This window comes from Vombatus ursinus, unplaced genomic scaffold, assembly GCF_900497805.2.
Source record: "Vombatus ursinus unplaced genomic scaffold, bare-nosed wombat genome assembly UNPS02014784.1, whole genome shotgun sequence".
NCBI lineage: Eukaryota > Metazoa > Chordata > Mammalia > Diprotodontia > Vombatidae > Vombatus > Vombatus ursinus.
In genome coordinates this window covers 6,796,593-6,817,515 of record NW_020954562.1, presented here as the reverse complement: position 1 = coordinate 6,817,515, position 20,923 = coordinate 6,796,593, and the positions used below count along the sequence as shown (strand labels likewise).

The following is a 20,923-nucleotide window of genomic DNA, read 5'->3' as shown; positions in this document are numbered from 1 at the left end:
CCAAGAGAATGTTGTATGCAATAACAGCCATGTTGTGTGATGACTAATATTGATAAACTTACCCCTTCCTAGCAATACAGGGATCTAAGACATTTCCAAAGGCCTTCCATGATGGAAAATGCTATCCACATCCAAAGAAATAACTATGGAGTTTGAAAGCAGATTGAAGCATACTATTTGCAATTTTTTTTCTCTTCTGTTGAAGAGAACTTGGCCTTTCCACACGTTGGTTTTGTAACATCTCAATGCCTTAGGCCAGAGGTGTTGAACACACTGCCCAACCTGATTGAAGTGAAATTGGAAAATATTTAACAAAATAAATAAAAATACAATAATACATAGATAACATTTGTTTCCTCTTTCTGGTGGTTCCTCCTATTGGTTCTAATTTTTACTTACAACATCACTAATCTGAAAATGTTTAATAAGAATTTATGTATATAGCCTATATCAGATTGTGCACTATCTTGGGGAGGGTGGTAGGGAGGAAGGGGGAGAAAAATTTTAAACTCAAAAGTTTATGGAAGTGATTGTTGATAAATCAAAAGAAATAGGGGTGAAATGCTTAGGAAAGGCTTTAAATAGATCTGAGTCTTGAAGGAAGGTTCTAAGAGGCAGAAGTGAGAAATGAGTACATTCCAGACATGGAGGAATGAGCTGATGGGTGTTGAGTGCAAGATATGGCCGGAGGGCTCCTTTGGCAGGAACATAGAGAAAAAGAATAAGGTAAAAGAAGTCTGGAGCCAGATTTTCCTGGGCCTTACCTGAAAAATAGTGCATTTATCACAGAGGTAGTAGGAAGCAACTGAAGATTCTTATGCAGGCAATCAGCATGATTAAAAAAATATATGTTTGGTATAGAAAATATATATTTGGTAACTATATATATAGGGTGGAATGGTTCTGGAAAGAATAGGGGAAGGAGTTCAGAGGTGGAGAAATCATTCATTGAATGGACAGGTAGATTTGTTGTAAGCATGAAGTATAAAGAATAGAAAGTCAGAATTAGGAAATCATGGGGTGGGGTTTGCCCTCCTAGCTACCCACCTATTTTTACTCCTACCACAAAGCTTTCTGTCCTTTAATCCTCAGCAAAGGAATTCCGATAAGTAAGAGGTATTAAAATATGTTGCTGTAGTTTACAACTGTCATCTGTAATGTTTTATTTAGCTGTATCTTTTTCCATTGCTCCCTCTGCAACATGGAGCACCATATGCCATTGTCCCTGTCAGGAAGCAAAGGTTCCCTGGTCTGTGCCTTCGCCTGTGTTTATGCCACAGAGGAACTGCAGTCCAGTGCCATCTTTTATTGATAGGACCAGCAAAGGAGGAATCTAATGAAATTATCAAAGCTTTGAATTAATTATGAACTTGAATAGGAGAGCTAAGCTCTCTGGAGCCAGGGATCTCATTACCCATTCACTCTCATTGCATCCTCTTATGAAGCAGAAGGCTGGTTCAGATACAGCTCTTAGCTTGGCTTTGGACTTTATTCAAACTTGCTAAATTGACATCCTCTTCTTATTGCAGTGTGGCTGAAAATGTCTATGATGATTAATTTAATTCTGCTCGGGAACTCCAGGACATGTCAATAGCAGGCTTTCTTCTCCCACCTCTATCCTTCCTTTTTTTTTTCTATATGGGCTTCTTGGTTTTTTTTCCCCTCTTTTCTATCATCAAATTGGATGCCACACAAGTTTCTATCCATTTGGGGAACTGGGAGAAGCATTCAAGATTCAGGTGTAGCTTCATGGAACATAATGATTGATTTAAAGTTAAGAACTCTCTTCCATCTACCATGTGTTCCCTGGATACGTAGGTAAGCACCATAGCTGCTAAAGTCATTGCCAATCGTTTCTTCTCTGAATTACGAAGACTACTTTGACTAAGGTCTTGCATGGGTGTTTCTACTTTAGAATGGACTGTGCTGCAGATGAATGACTTGTTAACTGCTTGGACTTTAGCAGCCTTCACTGATGCGTGGAGTGTATGGTTAATGTCAGCATGAGAGCTCACCATGTAGTTGACGGCTTAAGAGTGCCTTGTGCCCAGTGAACAAGTGGGATAGGAACTCGCTGATGGTGGCACTGCCGTTGTGTGTATTTCAGTCAGAAATCTAAATTGCTGCTTTCTTGGATGAATAAATCAGCCTCTTGATTGCTTTATGTCCAGTAGGCAGAATCAATAACAACCAGGTTTCTGTTCACATATTGGGGATGATTCTTTTGGTACCTGTCATAAGTTTATAACAATGAGTAGCAAGCCTTTTCTGCTTGCTTTTGAGACCCATTATTTATGAGTTCCTAAGCTGCAGCTCATCTGTCTTTGTAAACTACAGGCCACTGGCAATTTTTGTTAGCAATGGAGAACTTTGCCTAATGGTATATGTGGTTCAAGGTCTGGGATCAGGAGTGTTGGGAGGGAAGGAGGGAGGGAGAATAGCATTCTTTGCTTGTACTGTGACTGTTTACTTTTAGTGAGTTTTCCTCTCTTTTCTCTGTAGGCAGCAGCTATATTTAACTCAGCTTTTGGAAGTTTTTTGGTGAGTAATGCAATGTTTAAATCTTTCTCTGAAATGACTTTTTGGGGGTTGGTGGAGGTCAGTTATTTGAAAGACTTGGTGAAAGCTGAGAACATTTTTCAGTTCTGTTAAATGTGCCTATACCTTTCTATTCATCATGGTTTGAATAAAATTACTTACTAAATAAAGGCAATTGATCTTCTGTGGTATACTTTATATGCTTGAGTTTAGTATGCTATTGAATGGGTTAAAGAAATCAATTATAACACAACGTTTCTCTTTATAGAGGTGCTGTCAATATATTGATTGTTTAATGAGGTCTATTAGATTACTATTATTTTCTATCAAGGGGCCAAGGATTTTGAAGAGGAAACATGACCCAGCTGGTCAGAAAGGAGATGCTAATTTACTTGGTGACATGTCATTTATTTTGCATGTTTCACTGTCACTGGAGCCACCGTCCTGGGTACTTCTGAGAAATCTAAGGGAAAGGGGAAAAAAAAATTAAGTGAGACCAGGAAACAACTTAAAGGTCAATGATTTGCAAAGATCAAAGAATTCTTTTCTTTTTTTTTTTTTAAGGCATCAGTCCCTCAGAGAGAGAGACAGAGACAGAGACAGAGAAGCCAGGCTTCTATACAATAAGAATTTAATCTTTTTATAAAGAATAGAAAATTATAGTCTGTTTCCTTTGGTGATCCTTTTAAAACTAGATGATTTGGCAAGAGTTTGAGTTTTATGAAAGATTGCAAAAACTACTTGAGTTTTGGGGAGTTGTTAATGGAATGTTTTGATTTAAATCCTTGAACTTAGGTGAAATGCATGAAGATAAATTAAAATACCATCTAGGGAATATATTTCTCATTCATCTCATTCAAGCAATTAGATTAGACTGATTTATACATAAACAAAAAGAAAATCAATGGTACATAAATTAGCTTGAGGATAGGACTGTCCTAAATTTGAATTCATTTTATATCACCACCCATTGTATATCCAACCTCTTCACCAATATATTTGCTGTTAATTAATTAGACTCACACTGAGTGTTGATTAAGTAGTATGAAGAATTTGTTGGTATTTTATAAAAAACACTTATATATGTTTAATGTTATGTGTTTATTTTTTTTAAGTTATGATATTCTAGCCTACTGGGATTTCATTTTTGTCAGATTTTAAAGATTCATTAGGTAGGTTATTTAATTGGCATTAATTCCTGACTATTTCTAGCCTTAGTAATTGTCTGTTGAGGTAATTGCTTTCACTTGTCTATGTTTTGTTTTCTGTAGAGTGATTTTTAAAAGGCTGCTTCTCTACCCACTATGTCACTCGACCTCTCTAAGACTATAAATTATAATTGAGTAGCTGATCTCTATCATACCAAGTTTCCATACCAAGAATTCCCTACATACAGCATCTTCCCTCCCTGGCCCTCTAGCCTCATTCCTTACACTTATAAACATGGAATCACAGATCTATACCAAAGGAAAAAAGAAAAGATTATCAAAAATATAGTTCTTGTATATCATCATTTTGGCAGGAGCATTGAGGCAGAGTAAAAAAGGTGCTTGGCTTGGAATTGGGTTGTGGAGTTGGCTTCAGAACCTGCCTCTGTCACTTGACAGAGTGACCTTGGTCAAGTTAGTTAATCTTGACAAACTTCAGTTTCCGCAGTTGTAATATGGGGATCATGAGCACCTACATCATTGGGTTGTGGCGAGGATCAAGTGAGATACTATGTGTATAGCACCCTGCAGATCTTAAAATACTACACAAATATCAGTTATTCACACTTATAAGAGTAGTTATTGACTTCAGGGTTTAATCTAGTTGGAAGTCAGTTTGTCCTGAGTTAGGAAGTCATGCACATTTGCTGACCAAAACCTGGTTCTCTCAGCTCTGTCTCGCTCTTCAAAATATTGAGGCTTTTTGTCTTTGTTGTGACTATGGGATGGGGGCAGTTGGTTATCTATGCAATGAAGACATTTCTCCCCCTCTGCACATAGTAGGTCCTCGGTTGCTGTACTCTGGTTTGTCTGTGTGAAGACTGGCCAACATTCATTCTGCATGGAGCCCCAGGATTTGGGAGGATGGGAGGACGGGGGGCCTTGAGCTGGCTCTTGCAGGTTAGAGGGCATTGGGGGGGGGATCTGAAGGAGGATCCTGGAGTAATCAAAGGTGGGTAGGAGCATAGGATGGCAGAAGTTGTGGGGTAAGAGTAGGAAGGATTGTCACGGCTGAATGGGGCAATTACTCTGCTTCTTCCCCTTCATATGCCCCAACCTGCCCCCGCCATGTTTGAGGAACCTTCCAAGTCTCTGAATTACCAGTGACGAGCTGCTGGGCCCAAATCAGAGTTGAGAACTGAAGCTTTAATAGATTTTAACTTTGCAGTTTTCAAATGAGAGGCACCTCTTCAAGGACTTGGAGGGTTTGCTTTGTAACCAGATGTAGTTAGACTCCTTTGTTGTTATTCAGTCGTTCAGTCCAACTCTACATGACTCTGTCTGGGGTTCTCATGGCAGAGATAACTGGTTTGCCCCTTCCTTTCCCAATGTGTCCTCATTTTACAGATGAGGAACTGAAGCAAATAGGGATTAAGGGACTTGCCCAAGGTGACACAGCTAGTAAGTGTCTGAGGCCGGATTTGACCGCAGATCTTCTGACTCCAAGCCAGATGCTCTGTCCACTGCAGTGCATTGTGGTGGATAACAGGCTAGCCTCAGAATCAGGAAGACCTGGGTTCAAGTCCTGCCTCTGACACTGTACTGACTCTATATCCTATTGAGGTCATTTAAACATCTCTTTGTCCCCAGGCAACTGTCTAAGATTCTAAGTTACATATCAGTTACCAGTCTCCATCAGTGGAGGAAGTTCCCCACATGGATAAAATCATGTCCAAACACCCTTGCTCACCTTCCTCTCCCACACCTCTTTCTCTGCCCCACTAATTGTTGTAAGTGAAGATTAAAATGACTTGAGGTGGTGGGGAATAGTAGAAAGATTTGAACCAGAGGTGGGAAACCTCAGTTCTTGTGGTTCTGCCGTGGACTTTCTGTGAGATCTTGGGCAAGTCACTTAACAGTTCAATTCAACAAACATTTACTAAGCACCTACTGTGTACCTGGCACTGAGAATATCAAGACAAAAATGAAACAGTCCCTACCTTCAGGACCTTACATTTTACTGGGAGTGGGGTGGGTGGGGACAGGAATACAACATAGATACAAATAAATAAATGGGATGTAATTTTCAGAGGAAGAGCCTTAACGTCCTTATTTGTGAAGTGAAGGCATTGAATCGGGTGCTTTCTGAGGTCCTTCCTAGTTTGAGCATGCTGTGTTCTAATATTCAACCTTCCATGTTTTAATATTCTACATTCAAGTATTTGAGAGTTCAACATTACATGTTCTAACATTCCCTGCTTCACCATTCCATATTCTAAGATTCCTTCTAAAATTCCATAATTTTATGACTTTTACTAGAAGTGAGCAGTCTTCAGGTATTCATGTATGGGCATCTGTAAAGAAGTTTAGAATTCCTCATTGTATTTTAAATTTTGAATGAAGTGCATCGATAAGGTGAATTTTTTTTTAAAGGAAAAAAACAATCTCCAAAACTACTTTCTAGTTTTCAGGTAGTTGGGTGCACCAGATAAAACATTGTCCATATTTATAGTGAGCTTAATAACATCCCAGGTCTAATTAAAACACAGTGTTTTAAAGAACTAATTGTTACAGAAAACTGTTTTTATGTAGCTGGGTTGGTAATAACTAATGATAGATGAATTCAATTTACATAAATTTCAGACCAAGAGAATATTTTAGAATCATGCCATGGAGGATTGCTTTAAGTTAAGAAGTTAATGTCATTATCTCTTCCTCTCATTTAAAGAGTTCGCTTTACAATAATTGTAGAGCATAATAAGCGATTTGAGATTTCCCACTTGATGGGGTTTTAATAAAATCTGATAGCATTTTAGTAATTCTGGGTGGTTGGTGAGCAGGGTTTTTGCTATTATGAAATAATCCTGATGATGGAAGGGCTGTGCATAAAGCCAAGTTCAGCGGGCTTGCATGCTTTTGCATCCACATATGAAGCATGGAACGTTTCTCAAATACACTGAGTGGTGATTCTCAGGGGAATTGGATTAGGGATTCCAGATGCCTTTGTTTAATTTCAAAAGGTGTGCAGTGCTTGAGAAGTATTAGTGATTTACCAGAGTTACATTTTGATTTTATGATTTGGTCATGCTCCAGCTTCAGGTCTCCTTGCCCCCCTCCCCCACTAACAGCCCCCCCCTTACACATACCCCCAAAAAATTAGTCTGAAAGGTAAGAAAAGAAATGGCGACATTGGGCATGTGAGTTTGGTATGAGTCTTGTGTTCTAATGAAGTTCCACAGGGAGTTTACTGTAGCAGTGGAATCACAGGTTCAGTCCCTATCAGCTAGGGACTAGCTGGCTAGCTGGTAAAGTGGATAGAGCATTAGGTCTAGAGTCAGGAAGACCTGAGTTCAAATTAGGCCTCAGATACTGTGTGTGACCCCAGTTAAGTCACTTAACCTCTCTTTGCCTCAGTTTCCTCAGCAGTGAAAATGAGGATAATAACAGCACCTACGTCTCAGGGTTATTGTGAGAATCAAATGAGATAATAGTTGTAAAAAGCACTTAATATAGTGCTTGGCACTTAGTACGTGTTTTATAAATGCTTCTTCCCTTACCCTCTTCTCACTCCCCACAAAAATTTCTTTTTCCCAGATACTTTACTTTCATTTCCAGAAGAGGATAGGGGTAGGGGTGGGGAATTACATTTTTTATACAGTGCCTCTCATTACTACATTCTTCTCCTTTGATGTAGTGGTTGTTGCTACTTCCAGAAGCTCATCAAAGAGGAAGGTGTCAGGACAGAGAAAAAAACAGTTAAACTTAAAAATCTCCTTGCCACTGAAGGATTGGAGAGGGAGATCTAGCCATCTCTCACTCCTGTAACCCAGCTTAATTACCTCAGTTGTCCTCTGGCCTTAGCCCTGGTTCTCTCCAGATATTACTTGCCTTCTCATTGGGTGAGGAAGGAACCAAAGGGACAGAGAGTAGGAACTCAATTTTTTTTTTAAATGAATGTTAAAAATGAATAAATAATAGATTTATTTGGGAAGAGAAAAGAAAACAAACCAACAAAAAATCCACAATTTTTACTTAGCTATCACTTCCCAATACTTACTCCACTCTCCTCCAACCTCTACCCAGCTCCTTCTTTGGAACAAAGGAATGCAGTGTAGAAAACAAGCAGCCACGTTGTTTGAGAGAATGCCTCATTCGGCACCTAAATTCTACACTTCTCTGCCAAGATGATTCCTCATCAGTCTTTTCCCTTCTATCTAACACTGGCGGAAGGTGTAGGGGCTGTTGACTTGAATGTTGCAAAGGGTGGTTGTCAACCAGCCTTCAATCCTTTTTCATTTCTGTGAAGCAAGGACATGATTTTATTTGGCTTGTGTTTATTTATTATTCCCTTTTCATTCAATGCATAAGATTATTCTGGTAGGTTTTACTCCAGTACTAACTTACCCAAATAATCCACTTTGTGTCCTACTCTTGTCCCAATGTATATAACTTGTTTTGCATCTTATCCACAAGTAGAGCATTCTTTCAATTCAGTTGTCTTCATTTTAAAGAAGTTTGATTGATCCTCGTTTTTAATTTTTTTTTATCACAGTCATTTCTGGAAATACTTCTCTCCTTTTTCCCACCTTCACTCCTCTTCCACTACCAACAAATTGACCCTTTTCATGTGACATACAATACAGTACACAATATTTTTCCCTCTTCCCTGAGATAGTGAGAGGGGAGTAAGTACCCTTACCAAAAGGTCCCTGGGACTATTTGTTTTTCAATTACTCAGTTTTTTTTCCCCCTTTTTTGTAATCATTTCACTTACATGTAGTTATTTGGTATGTTATTATTCTGGTTCTTCTTATTTTATTGTGTGTTAATTCTACAAGTCTTTTATCATAGGAATAATTAATTCCTACATGTCTTCCCAGGTGGTTCTGAATTTCTCTTATCAGTCACTGCACAAAACTATCCCATTACATTTATATACTACAAGACTTTCTTTTAGCCATTTTTCAATCAATGAATATTCTTTGTTTCCTATTCTTTTTTTTTTTGACTACCACAAATGGTGCTGTTATCAATACTTTGGTATATATTGGACCCTTGTTCTTGTCCCTGATTTTCTTGGGTTATATTCCCAGTAGTGACACTACATGGTTGAAGATTATAAACAGTTTAGCCCCCTGCCAGTTGGCAAGAAAATGGAAATGAGTAGCAATAGTCATTGTTGGAAAGACAGGCACATTCATTCACTATTGGAGAACTTTCTTCCCATGATATCAACATGTAATTATGAAAGGAAAGTGACTAAGTTCTTTTATACCATGGTAGGTGTGGAAATGAAGGAACTAAACTCAAAGAATAAGAAATGTCTTTTACCAGAGCTCACTGAGGCCAAGACTGTGAAGGGACCAGTTTTAAACTAACCTTTAGGAAACTGGTTTTAAGTGTAGCAGAAAGGGTACTGGATGTAGAGGGAGGGATTGAAATCCCAGCTCATTCTCTTTCCAACTAGGTGACCTTTGAGGAAATCACTTTGACCCTCTGAACTTCAGTGTCACCATAAAATGGGAGTAATAACACATTTCCTACCTCACAGGATTTTTGTGACGAAAGGATTTTGCCCATCTTTACAGTGCAGAGAACTGTCCATAAATTTGGATGGTAAAAGTTACATTTTTATTTTTGTTTACTTCTAACAGAAATTTAGTGTTTCCTTTATTTATAAGCATTTATAAACATAAAAATGTTCTTAGACTTCACCAGATTCCCAAAGAGGGTCCAGGACACAAAAAAAGGTTAAGAACTGCTGCTCTAGGTGATTTCTGAATCTCATCCTTGAAGGATTAGAAAAAAGAACCATTGGGGAGCATGCTGTCTGAAAGGGAAAGCTGGGACAAGGGAAATCTCTATGATCCAACAGGAACTTGCTCCTCAGTAAACCTAGCATAGCCTGTGCTTGCCTTTCCTAGTCAGAAAGCCTGCATGCCTGTGTGCTTACGTATCAAGCAATATTTTTAGCACAGAAATATTGTGGTAACTGCTCTGTGGATTTGTTTCTTCTACAAGGTTTAATCTAAAATAGTCAGCCTAAGTATAAAAGGGTCTTTGTTGCTCAATAAAAATGTATAGAATCTGTACCTATTGCATTTTAACAGCATAATACCTTATATTACTTGACAGGACTTCTGCAGCAAGTAAATGCATTAGTCACAGTGTCCATTTTTCTTGCAAATTTGTGACATAGATTTAATTATGGGAATGACCAGCAACTTACAAATCTAATTTTAGGAGAGGCTGAGCCAAGTTTTTTTTTTTATTTTAATAATGATGGATTTTTTTTAAAGCAATGATTTCATTACTATTTAAAGAAATCTAGTGGTGTAGAACTAGCCAATTGACTGAAGTTATTTTATTACCCTTTAACAAATGCCACATACCTTCATCTTTTTTTAAATTAATTTTTAAAATGTTGTCATCCCCAAACTGTGAAAATTCGTGTTTATGTACATCTATTTGGCTAAAACAAACAGACAAACAAACAGATAAATCAATAAATATCTTGAAGAAGATCTGGCTTCCTTCATAGGATACCTCCAGAGCTACTGCCCACATAAAAGCCTTTTCTGATCTTTCTCTACTTGTTAGTACTCTTTGTCTCTCAAAATTACTTTTATTTTTTTATATTTACTTTATATTTTCTTGTGTGTACATACTGTATCTTCCACCCCCACTCCCCAACCCCACAGACTATAATCTCTTTGAGGGCAAGGATTATTTCATTTTTGCCTTTGAATTCCCAGCACCTACTTAGCATAGTTCTTTCCTTGTACATGGCAGCTGGTGAATAAATATTTGTGGAACTAAGCTGAATAGAATGAATAAACATGAAGACTTTTTGGTAAGGTATTTATAATACAGGTGACATGTCATAATCGGAGGGAGCTGCCCTAGAAACCAGGAAGACATGGGTTCAGGTCCTGCCTGTGATGAGAACTGTCTTTATGATCCCCTTGGGTAAGTTACTTAGCCTCTTTTTTTAGGCAACCTGCCAGTATTTTAAATTATAAGATGGCACTGAACTGTGTTAGTAGAGGGAATTTCCATCCCTGGGAGTTCCATATACCCAATGAAATCACAGTTGTAATCCTTATCCTAATCCTTATGTATAATAAGTTCCCTGGGACTCATGACCACTACCATTGGTAGAAATTTAGATTAAATTTCATAAATTTGAGTCTTAACCTGCTAAAATAATGACTAGTTGACCACATTGAACCTAATGAGCACTTAATCATTGTTATTTGATTAGTATGCTTATGACACTCCTCATTTCCTGCTTTTATTGTATTAACACAATTTCCCAAAAACTGATGTGCTACAAAATTTCCTTTTTTTCCCCTATTCTTAAAGATGGGGCTTCTTGGTTCTAATGTCTATTTTTGATTCTTAGAACTTGTCCCAGTCATGACTCATATTTGGAAGTCACTGTAACTTCAGAAAATATCAGGGTAGGTGGAGAAGTAAAGAGGTGAAGCCCCATGATTCCTACAAGATGGAGACTCCTTCAAGAAGAATAGAATATGTGTAAATGTGTATGTGCATATATATACACACACAAACATATATACATGTATGTGCACATATATTGTGTATATAGGCACATATATACATGTGTGTGCATGTGTATATATACATATATACATATACATACATATATACATATATACATATATATATATATATATATGAATAAGGCATTTGAGAACTCCATGAGTTTATTCAGCAGAGTAAAGTTTCAGTTCATATAATCTAGTAGCAAATAATCTAAGAGACCTCTCCTCCTCCGGAAATGAGGAAATAGCGTAAGAGTCCTTAGTCCTCTAAGCCATCAAATCTAGAGGATTATTTCAGTATCTTGAAAAACAAACTAGCCTAATATGGATGGGGGTGGGGGGAAGGAATCTGTATATTGCTTCTACCATGATATAGACATATACATATATATGTGTAGATAACTATAAAGGTATAGAAAAAGTAACTATTAATTGCCATGAATTATATACATATTTTTAAACCTTGACCTTCCCTCACCCCTCAACACAGATTTCTTCCACAGTGTCTGTCCCTCCCTTTGCATTTTACAAAGAAGCTAAGTTTGGAAGTTTAAAATCTATCCCTGGTCTCAGGCTTTTGAGGTAACATGGGTCCCTTCTAAGAAGCTTTACTCTTGTGTTTTTGAGAAAAGTCAGGATGCAATTTGCTCTGTTGACAGTCACAAATGCCTTATTTGGCTCTGCCTAGCATGGTTCATTCAGTCTGGTTCCTGCTACCTTTTGTTCTCAGGGAATCAAATGCATCCATTTAAAGCCTGAAACTTCAATCAGCAGAAGGACCTGTCATCTTGAATGGAAGAAAGAACACACATCTTTTTTCTTTTTTTATTGTGCTAGCTCCAAGGAAGAAGTGCAATCCTCTGTTTAGGCAGGTTTCTTGAAGTACCAGCTTGTGATCAGAAGTCAGGCTCTCTTTGTAGGCGCCTCCCTCAATGGAAGAGCAGTGTACATAATGTCAGATTTAAAAGTTAAACATATTAGATTATCTAAGAGGCTCTTACAAAAACAACAATAAAACAAAGTGACTCTTACAGTCTAGCAGTACAAATGATACAAATAGCAGCCGTGATAAGAACCATGTGGCAGGCCCGGTTCCCCTGATTCTATTGTCCCTGGATAAAAGGTGCCAACATCTCTCCTGGTCTCTCTCCATCCTAAGGGTTTTCCTGGATGTCCAGCTTTGTATTCTTGCACCTCCAGACATATGGCTGCTCCCTGAAAATAATTGAATCAGTATTCATGACTGCTAAAAAATCATGTCTCTATCTTAGGATATTACACGTGACATTAATAGAATTACTTAAAATAAAATTCTGTTTGTTTGAAGTGTAAAATGGGGCCAAGCATAGAAGAATGATTGAGCAATTATGAAAGACTAACTTTGATCTTTAGTAATTTAATTTGCAAATATTAAGTGCAAATAGCAAATATTAAGGGTGGAAGGGAAGTTGATATCCCAAGGATAATGGAGCCAGAAAGAACAAATTGTATAAAATCATCTTGATAGCTCCTTTAGGATGAAATTACAAAATTATTAGGTGAAAGTGTGAATATTATTTTACAGTTTTACAGCTGTAAATCATCTTTTAAAAATTTAGTGTAATTATAGGGTAAAAGTATTCTCCCTTACTTCAGATTTGCTAAAGCAATTCTTCTGTTTCTTCCTTGCTCCCTTCACAGTTTATTTTCTATTATATTAACCTACAGACATGTTTTTATCCTCCCAATAGATGGAGTACCCTCATTCAGGACAGAGAATGTTTTTATGTGGGTTATTTGTATCCCCATTGCCTAGCGCAGGGTCCTGCACATAGTAGGTGCTCAATAAATATTCATGGAATTGATTGGCCCTCAGTAACCAGTGATCCATTGGCTATGGATCCATTGATCCATATAATGATCCATTACTGGGATAAAGCTTCCTGTTGGTATAGCAAGTGGACTCACAGTTTTTTGGATGATCATCAGAGCTTCATGGAATGCTGTCCCTTGGAGCTTGGACTACCAGTTTTGGTGCCCAAGGTAAATGTTGTCAACTACACTTTCAAATCAACTTTTAACGATAAATTCAGTCTGGAAAGTAGTAAGATATTCTGGAACACTGCTTATATGTAGAGGAGCCAGAGATCCAGGGACATTGTGGGGCTATTTCTAGAGAGACAGGAGCAGGAAGGAAACATATCATTTGGTAGATTTTTAAAATTTTAATTAATTATTCTTGTTAAAGAGGTAGTTAACTTAGTTGTTTTTTGTGTTGCTGTAGGAATGTAAGTGCTGATAGTGCCCTTAAATTTCAATGCCTTGGGGCAAAGCCCCATTAGCCCCACCCTAGGTATGCCTCTGCCAGTTCTACATGAAGCTTCTCCATGTGCCTAGATTTATTTGCTACTACTCATTCACATTTTCATTAGTCTTCTCTCCAGAGCTACTCAATTATTATTCTTATTTTTGCAATGGTTTTCATGATACTTCTGCCAAGTAGGAACATTCCAAAAGAAACACCATGATCCTTTGCAATTTTCTTTTCCATAGCAGAACATTTGATCCATTGATATGAGTTTATTGGTCTATTGTTGTTATGACTTAATCTTAGTATATCTTGCAGCAGTTGTTTTCTAAAATGCTTGAATTCAGAGGACTATGTTAAAGCCCTTATCAACACAAGCTTGATAATTCATCCTTTTTGCTTAATCTCTATCCAGCGGCCAGAGTTTTGCATTTCCTTGCTCTTCATTCCTAATTGGCACTTACTAAATGATGGGCATTGAGAGCCCGGGGAGGGGGGAACGTGACATGGGAAAGAATATTGGCCAGGGAATGAGGATGAGCAAAAAGCTCTTCCCGAAACTTCCCTTTAAAGAAACTCCAGATAGTCTTTTAAAACTTTATTTTTCTTGCTTTTTAAAAATATATTTTTAAATATTTAAATTAATTTTTAAATTTAAATTAAATTTTAAATATTTTTTAAAATGTGTATTTTTTAAACATAGCTAATATGGAAAAATGGTTTCCATGTCTTCATATCTATAATGGGTATCATTTTTCTTGCCTTCTCAATGGTGGAGGGAGGAGGTGAAGGGAGGGGGAGAATTTTGAACTGAAAATTAAAATTAAAGAGAGCCCAGAAACTCAGCCATCTCTTCATTTCCCTACAGCTACACTATTTGGTTTCAGCTTACCATCATTATGCCCAGTGCCCTTTCCCTTTTCAACTTCCTTTTGTGGTTTGTCTTTCTTTATCAGATTGTAAGCACCTTGAGGACAGGGATTTGTCTTTCTTAATTAGTGACTGGCACATAGTGGGCACCTATTAAATGTTTATTGTCCCAGGTCTGCCACTCATTTTCAGCGTGACCTTGGGCAAATTATTTGTACTTTCTAGCCTCAGGTTTTGTTTTTTTTGTTTTTTGTTTTTTTTTTTTCAAATCTCTTCTAGTGTGGTATATAGGAGTGAACATTGGACTTGAAGCAAGAGAAATTGGGTTTAATTGATACCTCTGGTACTTACTACTAGTTTACAACCTTGGACAAGCTGCTTTGTCCCTTTGGGACTCAGTTTTCTCATCTCTAAAACTGAACTAGATGGTCTTTAAACTGCTTCCTCCTGGCTCTAAATGCTGTCATCCAAGAGAGTTGGCTGAGATAATCTCCAGAGTTCCTTCCAGCTGTAACATTCCATTTAAAATATTTGTTGGTGAGGATCACATTTTGAATTATTTTTCTAGATACCTTCTATTTAGTTACCCTGTCACCAACCGAGCTTTCCTTTATGGTACCGTAATGATTTGTGGTTGCAATAATGCTATCCTGAATATTCACCGTAAACCTTTCTGTCTCACCAATCTATGTGCTGTTTGTCCAAAGCGATGAGGAATGCTTATTGCTTTATGTAAGTAATACTAATTGGGATGAGGGGGTCGGATGCTCTGACTTTATTTGTTTGTTTGTGTCTTTCCATCATCCTCTTCATCTTTATGTCAGCCTCAGATTGAACCCTCCCTTGTGACAGTGAAAAACAGTTAAAGCAAAAACGTGCAGTACAGAAATTTTTGTCTGACAGTGTATACAATATTCTGTCCAAGTTGGCCCCCAGCTCTGTAGTGAGGAAGGAGGAGCCAGGTTTTCTCTTCTCTAGGACTTCCACTGATTTTTCCATTATTCAGAGTTCACCTTCCTTCCAGGAATGTTTTCATTTATTTTGTTGACTTGGTGTATATTGTTTTCTTGGTTGTATTTTATTTCACTTTATCAGTTCATATAAGTCTAACCAAATATTTTGGAATTCATCACAGTCACCATTTTTTACTGCACAGTAATATTCCATTCCCTTCAAGGTACCCTGAATTCACTATCGGGTCATTCGTACATCTTTCTCCTCACTGGAACCCTGCAAGGTATATAATTAGGCCTGTTTTAGAGATCATAGATCTCCAAAATTTTTTGATTCTACACTCCTATCATTAAAGAATTCTTAAGAATGTACTCACGATATATGGGTATGTTATATATAAAACATACAAAAGTAGAAAATTTAAAAGGATGAGTTAAAATAAATATTTAGGATGATTTTTATTTAATTTTATTTAGTAATAGTACAAAAAATTTTTAATTTTATTTAATAATAGTACAAAAAATCTTTTTTCTTTCACCACAATATTATTAGCAATAGTTTAGTAAGAGCATTATTATTAAATATGCTTCAGTTTTTGTTGTTGTTGTTGTTGTTGTTTTTTCTTTTTGGTGAGGCAATTGGGGTTAAGTGACTTGCCTAGGGTCACATAGCTAGTAAGTGTTATGTGTCTGAGGCTGGATTTGAACTCAAGTCCTTTTTGACCCCAAGGCCAGAGCTCTAACCACTGTGCAACCCAGCTGCCCCTGCTCCAGTTTTTTAAGAATCTTGGTTTTATACTTTACAAATTGCTGCAGCAGTTTGAAGGCCTGGAGCCAAGTTCACTCTCATTGCAGGAGAAGATACATCACAAAGATGCTTAGGTTCAAGTGGAAAAGGTGTATCATTGACTGAATTTATGAGATTATATTTTGCTTTTTAATCCTATCTACCAGTTATGCAAAGGTTGTTTTTAAAATTGGGTTAGTAAAAATTTCCATTTTCCCTAATAATAACTAGTTGTTCTTGCAAACTAATCTGAAGTTATTGCATTTTAATATTTTTAACAAATGAGTTCCAAACTCACTGAAATTCTCCATTTGGAAGATCAAACTGAATACCCCATAAGGACTTCCACAGAGGATATGATCACAACAATGTTAAAAGTGTAACTTATTTTACAAATTATCATTGAAGATGTTTTTTTCACTAAGGGTAGCTTATTACCACTAATAAGATGGTAACTGTGACGTTTGTGTGTGTGTGTGTGTGTGTGTGTGTAAATCATGAACATGTGATCATTCTATTAATTTCTAATAAATAGGCTTAGTTGAAGTCTAAGATATATTTTATATTTGATGTCCATTCCCTCTTGTATGTGTAATGCTGTGTTATTTCCTTGGTTATGACTTCTCAGGAGTGAATTACATTGAGGTTTATTTTAAGATTCAGAAAAATTCCAGTTCTCAGGCTTACTAAATTGTCCATTTTCAAAATATTGTGTGATGTTTTCAATTCGGGGAACTGCTGGCATGAAAAGAGATTTCCCTGCAGCACTGGAGCTCACCAGCTTTATACGAGGAAAGTTTAGGGTTTAAGAAGTTTAGGATTATAGATTCAGAGCTAAAAGGACTTCTGGGTTCATTGAGTCCAACTTCCTCACTGTACAGATGTGGAAACTGAGGCATAGCATGGTCAAGCAGCTTGTCTGAGGTTGTACAAAGCATCAAGTGATTGAGTCTTAACTGAACCCAGGTTGAACCTCTCCAATTCGAGAACTCTTTCTGCTAAACCATGCTCCCCAGGAGTGACCATTGTCAGAAATGGGGCTTGAAATTAAGTTTTCCTGTCTCCAAGCTGGGCATCCTTTTTGCTGCACAAGCTGCCTTCATACAGTGATGTTATTATTCTAAAATCAAACTAGAAATTTATGTTATTGAAGAGCCTTGACAATCCTCCTCTCCCTGCCTAGATTGGAATGAAGATGCACCAGTGTTTTTATCCAGACAGCAAATTTATACTTATAAAACTAGTTGGTTAAATCTTCTTTGCTTTAAGAAAACAAAAATGCCTCTGTGTTCTCCTTTAGCTTAGTGGAGAGTGGTGTTCTCTAGGATTTTTGTAAAGACCTTGGAACACAGCCAACATGTTTTCTAAAGGAAGGGTGACACAGTGGAGCCATTTACATAATTTTGACTTCTCATGGTGTTAAAATTCCTTTCCTTTCCAGGCATTTTACTGTTTGGATAAATTAATATTCTTTGAGAAATGCTGACAGTGCCAAAGAAACCAGACTCACTTGTATACATTCGAGTGATGTTCACTGAGAAAGAATGCATGATTACCAGCGGTTTGGGCAGTCTCCAGATGCCCTTTTGTTGTTATTTTTAAGATTGTGAGTCTTCATTTTATGTAGAACAACTTCCTCCCTGGGATTCTTATCCATTCTCTTCTGTGGCTCCCATACACAGTTGTGCCGTTTTTATCTTTATGTTTCCAGGGCCTAATAAAGTGCTTAATAAATGTTTGTTGAATATTATTCAATTTAACACAACTGATCTTTCTTTTAAAAACCAAACAACTCTTTCCAATCTATTTCTCACTTGATATTCTTGTTAGGTTCCAGTGCCCAAATGCTCTTCTTTGCATGGTAGTTTGACTGACTATGTTACTTTACTCGTGGTAACCATTCACATCAGGTGTGCCATGTGGAATTCACAGACTTGCATTACTTCGCTGTCATCTTTCTAGCTGGTTTTAGCTGCTTCCATTTACAGATCCATATTTTTATCTTTTGACTTTTTTTTTCAGCTTCTGGGTGGGTAAGAACTATATTTCTGTATTCTATTCAGTCCTCAAAAATCACCTTTTATAGACCCAGGCACCCAGTGAATAATCATTAAATAAAATTGGTAAAATGGTGAGGGTCTAAGAACTAACTAGCTGTTTTTTTACCCTTCTAAATGTCCATTCACTAGAAATGTATTCAGTTCTTACTAAGTGCATTTCACAGTATTAGGTGTGGGGAAAATTAATCCCTGCCCTAAAGGACTTGCACTTGACTTATGTTTTCATTTTTTGTTACATTTCTTCTTAGTTGTCCTCTAAGAGAGCTCTGGGAAGCAGCATTTGGAAGTATGGGCATCTCTTCCAGAACCTAAAATAGGAAATGGTAAAGGGGCAGCGAAGTAGCGCAGTGGATAGAGCACTAGCCATGGAGTCAGGAAGACTCGTCTTCATGAGTTCAAATCTGGCCTCAGACACTTACCAAGCTATGTGACCCGGGGCAAGTCACTTAACCCTATTTACTTCAGTTTCCTCATCTGTAAAATGAAATGGCAAACCATTTCAGTATCTTTGCTAAGAAAATCCCAAATGGAGTCATGAACTGAAATGACTAAACAACAATAACAACAAAAAAGGGGAAAGAACAAATCACTGAGTAGATATAGGTGTTGTTTCCAAGAAAGTTGCATCAAAGATGTGTACAAAAAATGTAGCATATATTGGGAAATCATAGAATATTGGAAAGAAGAGGGCATACGTAATTTTACATTTTTGTTTTACAAATTTTGACAAAATTTACAAAATTTCTACAAAATTTTACAAATTTTACCTAATTTTAATTTTCACAATCAGCTTTGGTTGGCAGAATTTGGAAGGAATTATTTTCGGTTTTGTGTGTGTGTGTGTGCACATGTGCACATGCATGCAAACAACTACTGACCCTGGTCAAGTTATTTAACCTCTCATTGCCCCTTGGCAATTCTTTCACACTATAAATTGGCGCTCTGCATCAGTGGAAAGAGTTTTCACACCAGGTAGTTCTCTCTACTGATGAAGTCATGTCTGTATGATATATGTCTGTATATATAGAGATCTGCATAAAGTAGGTCATTTTCTATAGGTTCAGTATGTTCTCTCTGGATTATGCCATATATACACACATATATATATGTGTATACACATACACAAGCATACATATGTACGTACCTGTACACGTTTCGTGATATACGCTTTCCATGTGAGAAATACATAAGGCATTTATTAATCACTTGTCTTCTGTCAGACATTGTGCTACGCATGAAGGATATGAACAAGTAAGACTATCCCTACCTTCAAGAAGCTTACATTCTGATGGATGATGACAATACCCAAAGGGGAGCTGAAAGGAGGGGAGGTGTAGAGCTTTGTTTGGAGATGTCCGGGAGGTGGTACAGAGGCTTAATTCTGGACAAGATAAGGCCAAAGCTAACTTACCAATGCCTAACCTCCCAGGGATGGTGTCCAAGGTTCCATCTGGAGAAGACGGCTAGCATGGAGGCTTTGTGGTGTCAAAATGTCTGGGATGTGTGTGGCCGGGTCCTGGACAAGATAAAGTGAACACTCACCTATTAGAGTTCAGATCTCTGGGACTGAGTATATATGTTTTATGTCTACGTAATAGTAGCATGCATGTCATATTTGTATGACAATAGTGAAATCTGGCATTTATGAGGCATTTTAAAGTTTGCAAAATGCTTTAGACATGTCCTATTTGGTCCTTACAACAACCCTGTTAAATAGGTGCTCTTTTAGAGATGAGATAACTGAGGGAGAGAGAGGTCACAGAACTTGCCCAGGGTCACACAGCTGGTGTGTGAAGTGGGATCAGAAGTCAGGTATTCCTGACTTCAGTTCCAACTCTCTGGCAACTAGTACACCATGCCGCTTTACAAATATTTATATGAATGTGTGTAAAGTATTATCTGTCTATAATTTGTATACACACACATTCCTGTGTCTAACTGGGGGATAAGAGGAAGGTGGAATAAACATTTATGAAGCACCTACTATGTGTCAGGCACTCTAATGAGTGCTTTATAAAGATTATCTCCTTTGACCCTCGCAACAGCCTGGTGAGATAACTCACCTGACATTAGATCACTCTGAGTACAATCAACAAATGTTTATTGAACCCCTCCTTCAGGCAAGGGGCTGTGGCATCTGTGTCTAGGTGTGGCTGATACAGTTGATTGGCAGAAATCTCTGCCACATATCAAAGTAGACTGTGAGGTTCCAAGCTGGGGTCACGGGAAGACACATGGAAATGCTAATGCTGCAAGGAGGGAATTTGGGGAGAGTATCGATTTTGGTCAAAAGATGTTGAATTTTATTTTAGACACAATTTAAGATGGCGGTGGAATATTCAAGGGTAGGTATCTAGAAGGCAAAGGGAAGTTAGAATGGGAGATTGGGTGAGAAGGCAGAGCCGGATATTTCCATGGAGATCTTTGGAACCTAATGTTGTCAGCCATCAGCTGGCTAATCTGAACTCTCTTCACTAGGAAATCTTCAGACAGATACTTAAGACAGGTTGGACACATGAGACAGACCTAGGCTCCACTGGATTGTAGGTCAAGTGTCTGTCCCGATTTCTCCATGCCTGGCCCCACCCTGCTGTCCCCCAACCCAAGAGAATGCCCAACTCTCTTCCTCTCTTTGACGTGTATGCATTCATTGTGCTCACTAACTTTCATACTGTTCTCTACACTTACTTCTGTCTTCCTATAAAATACTTA

At 37.6% G+C, this 20,923-nt stretch overlaps 1 protein-coding gene across 4 annotated transcripts in view; it reads left to right on the top strand.

The window, feature by feature from the left end:
• SLC10A7 (solute carrier family 10 member 7) overlaps positions 1-20,923 on the top strand; it is a 285,221-nt gene that overhangs the window by 89,445 nt on the left and 174,853 nt on the right. For 2 of the 4 annotated variants that reach the window (XM_027866967.1, XM_027866969.1), the window contains one exon: positions 2,503-2,541. The exons of 1 other annotated variant lie outside the window; for it this stretch is intronic. In XM_027866967.1, the coding sequence (XP_027722768.1) occupies positions 2,503-2,541 (39 nt within the window). Of the gene's footprint in view, positions 1-2,502; positions 2,542-17,592; positions 17,817-20,923 lie in introns of those variants that run through there. One more of the 4 variants, XM_027866971.1, reaches the window with a different exon arrangement.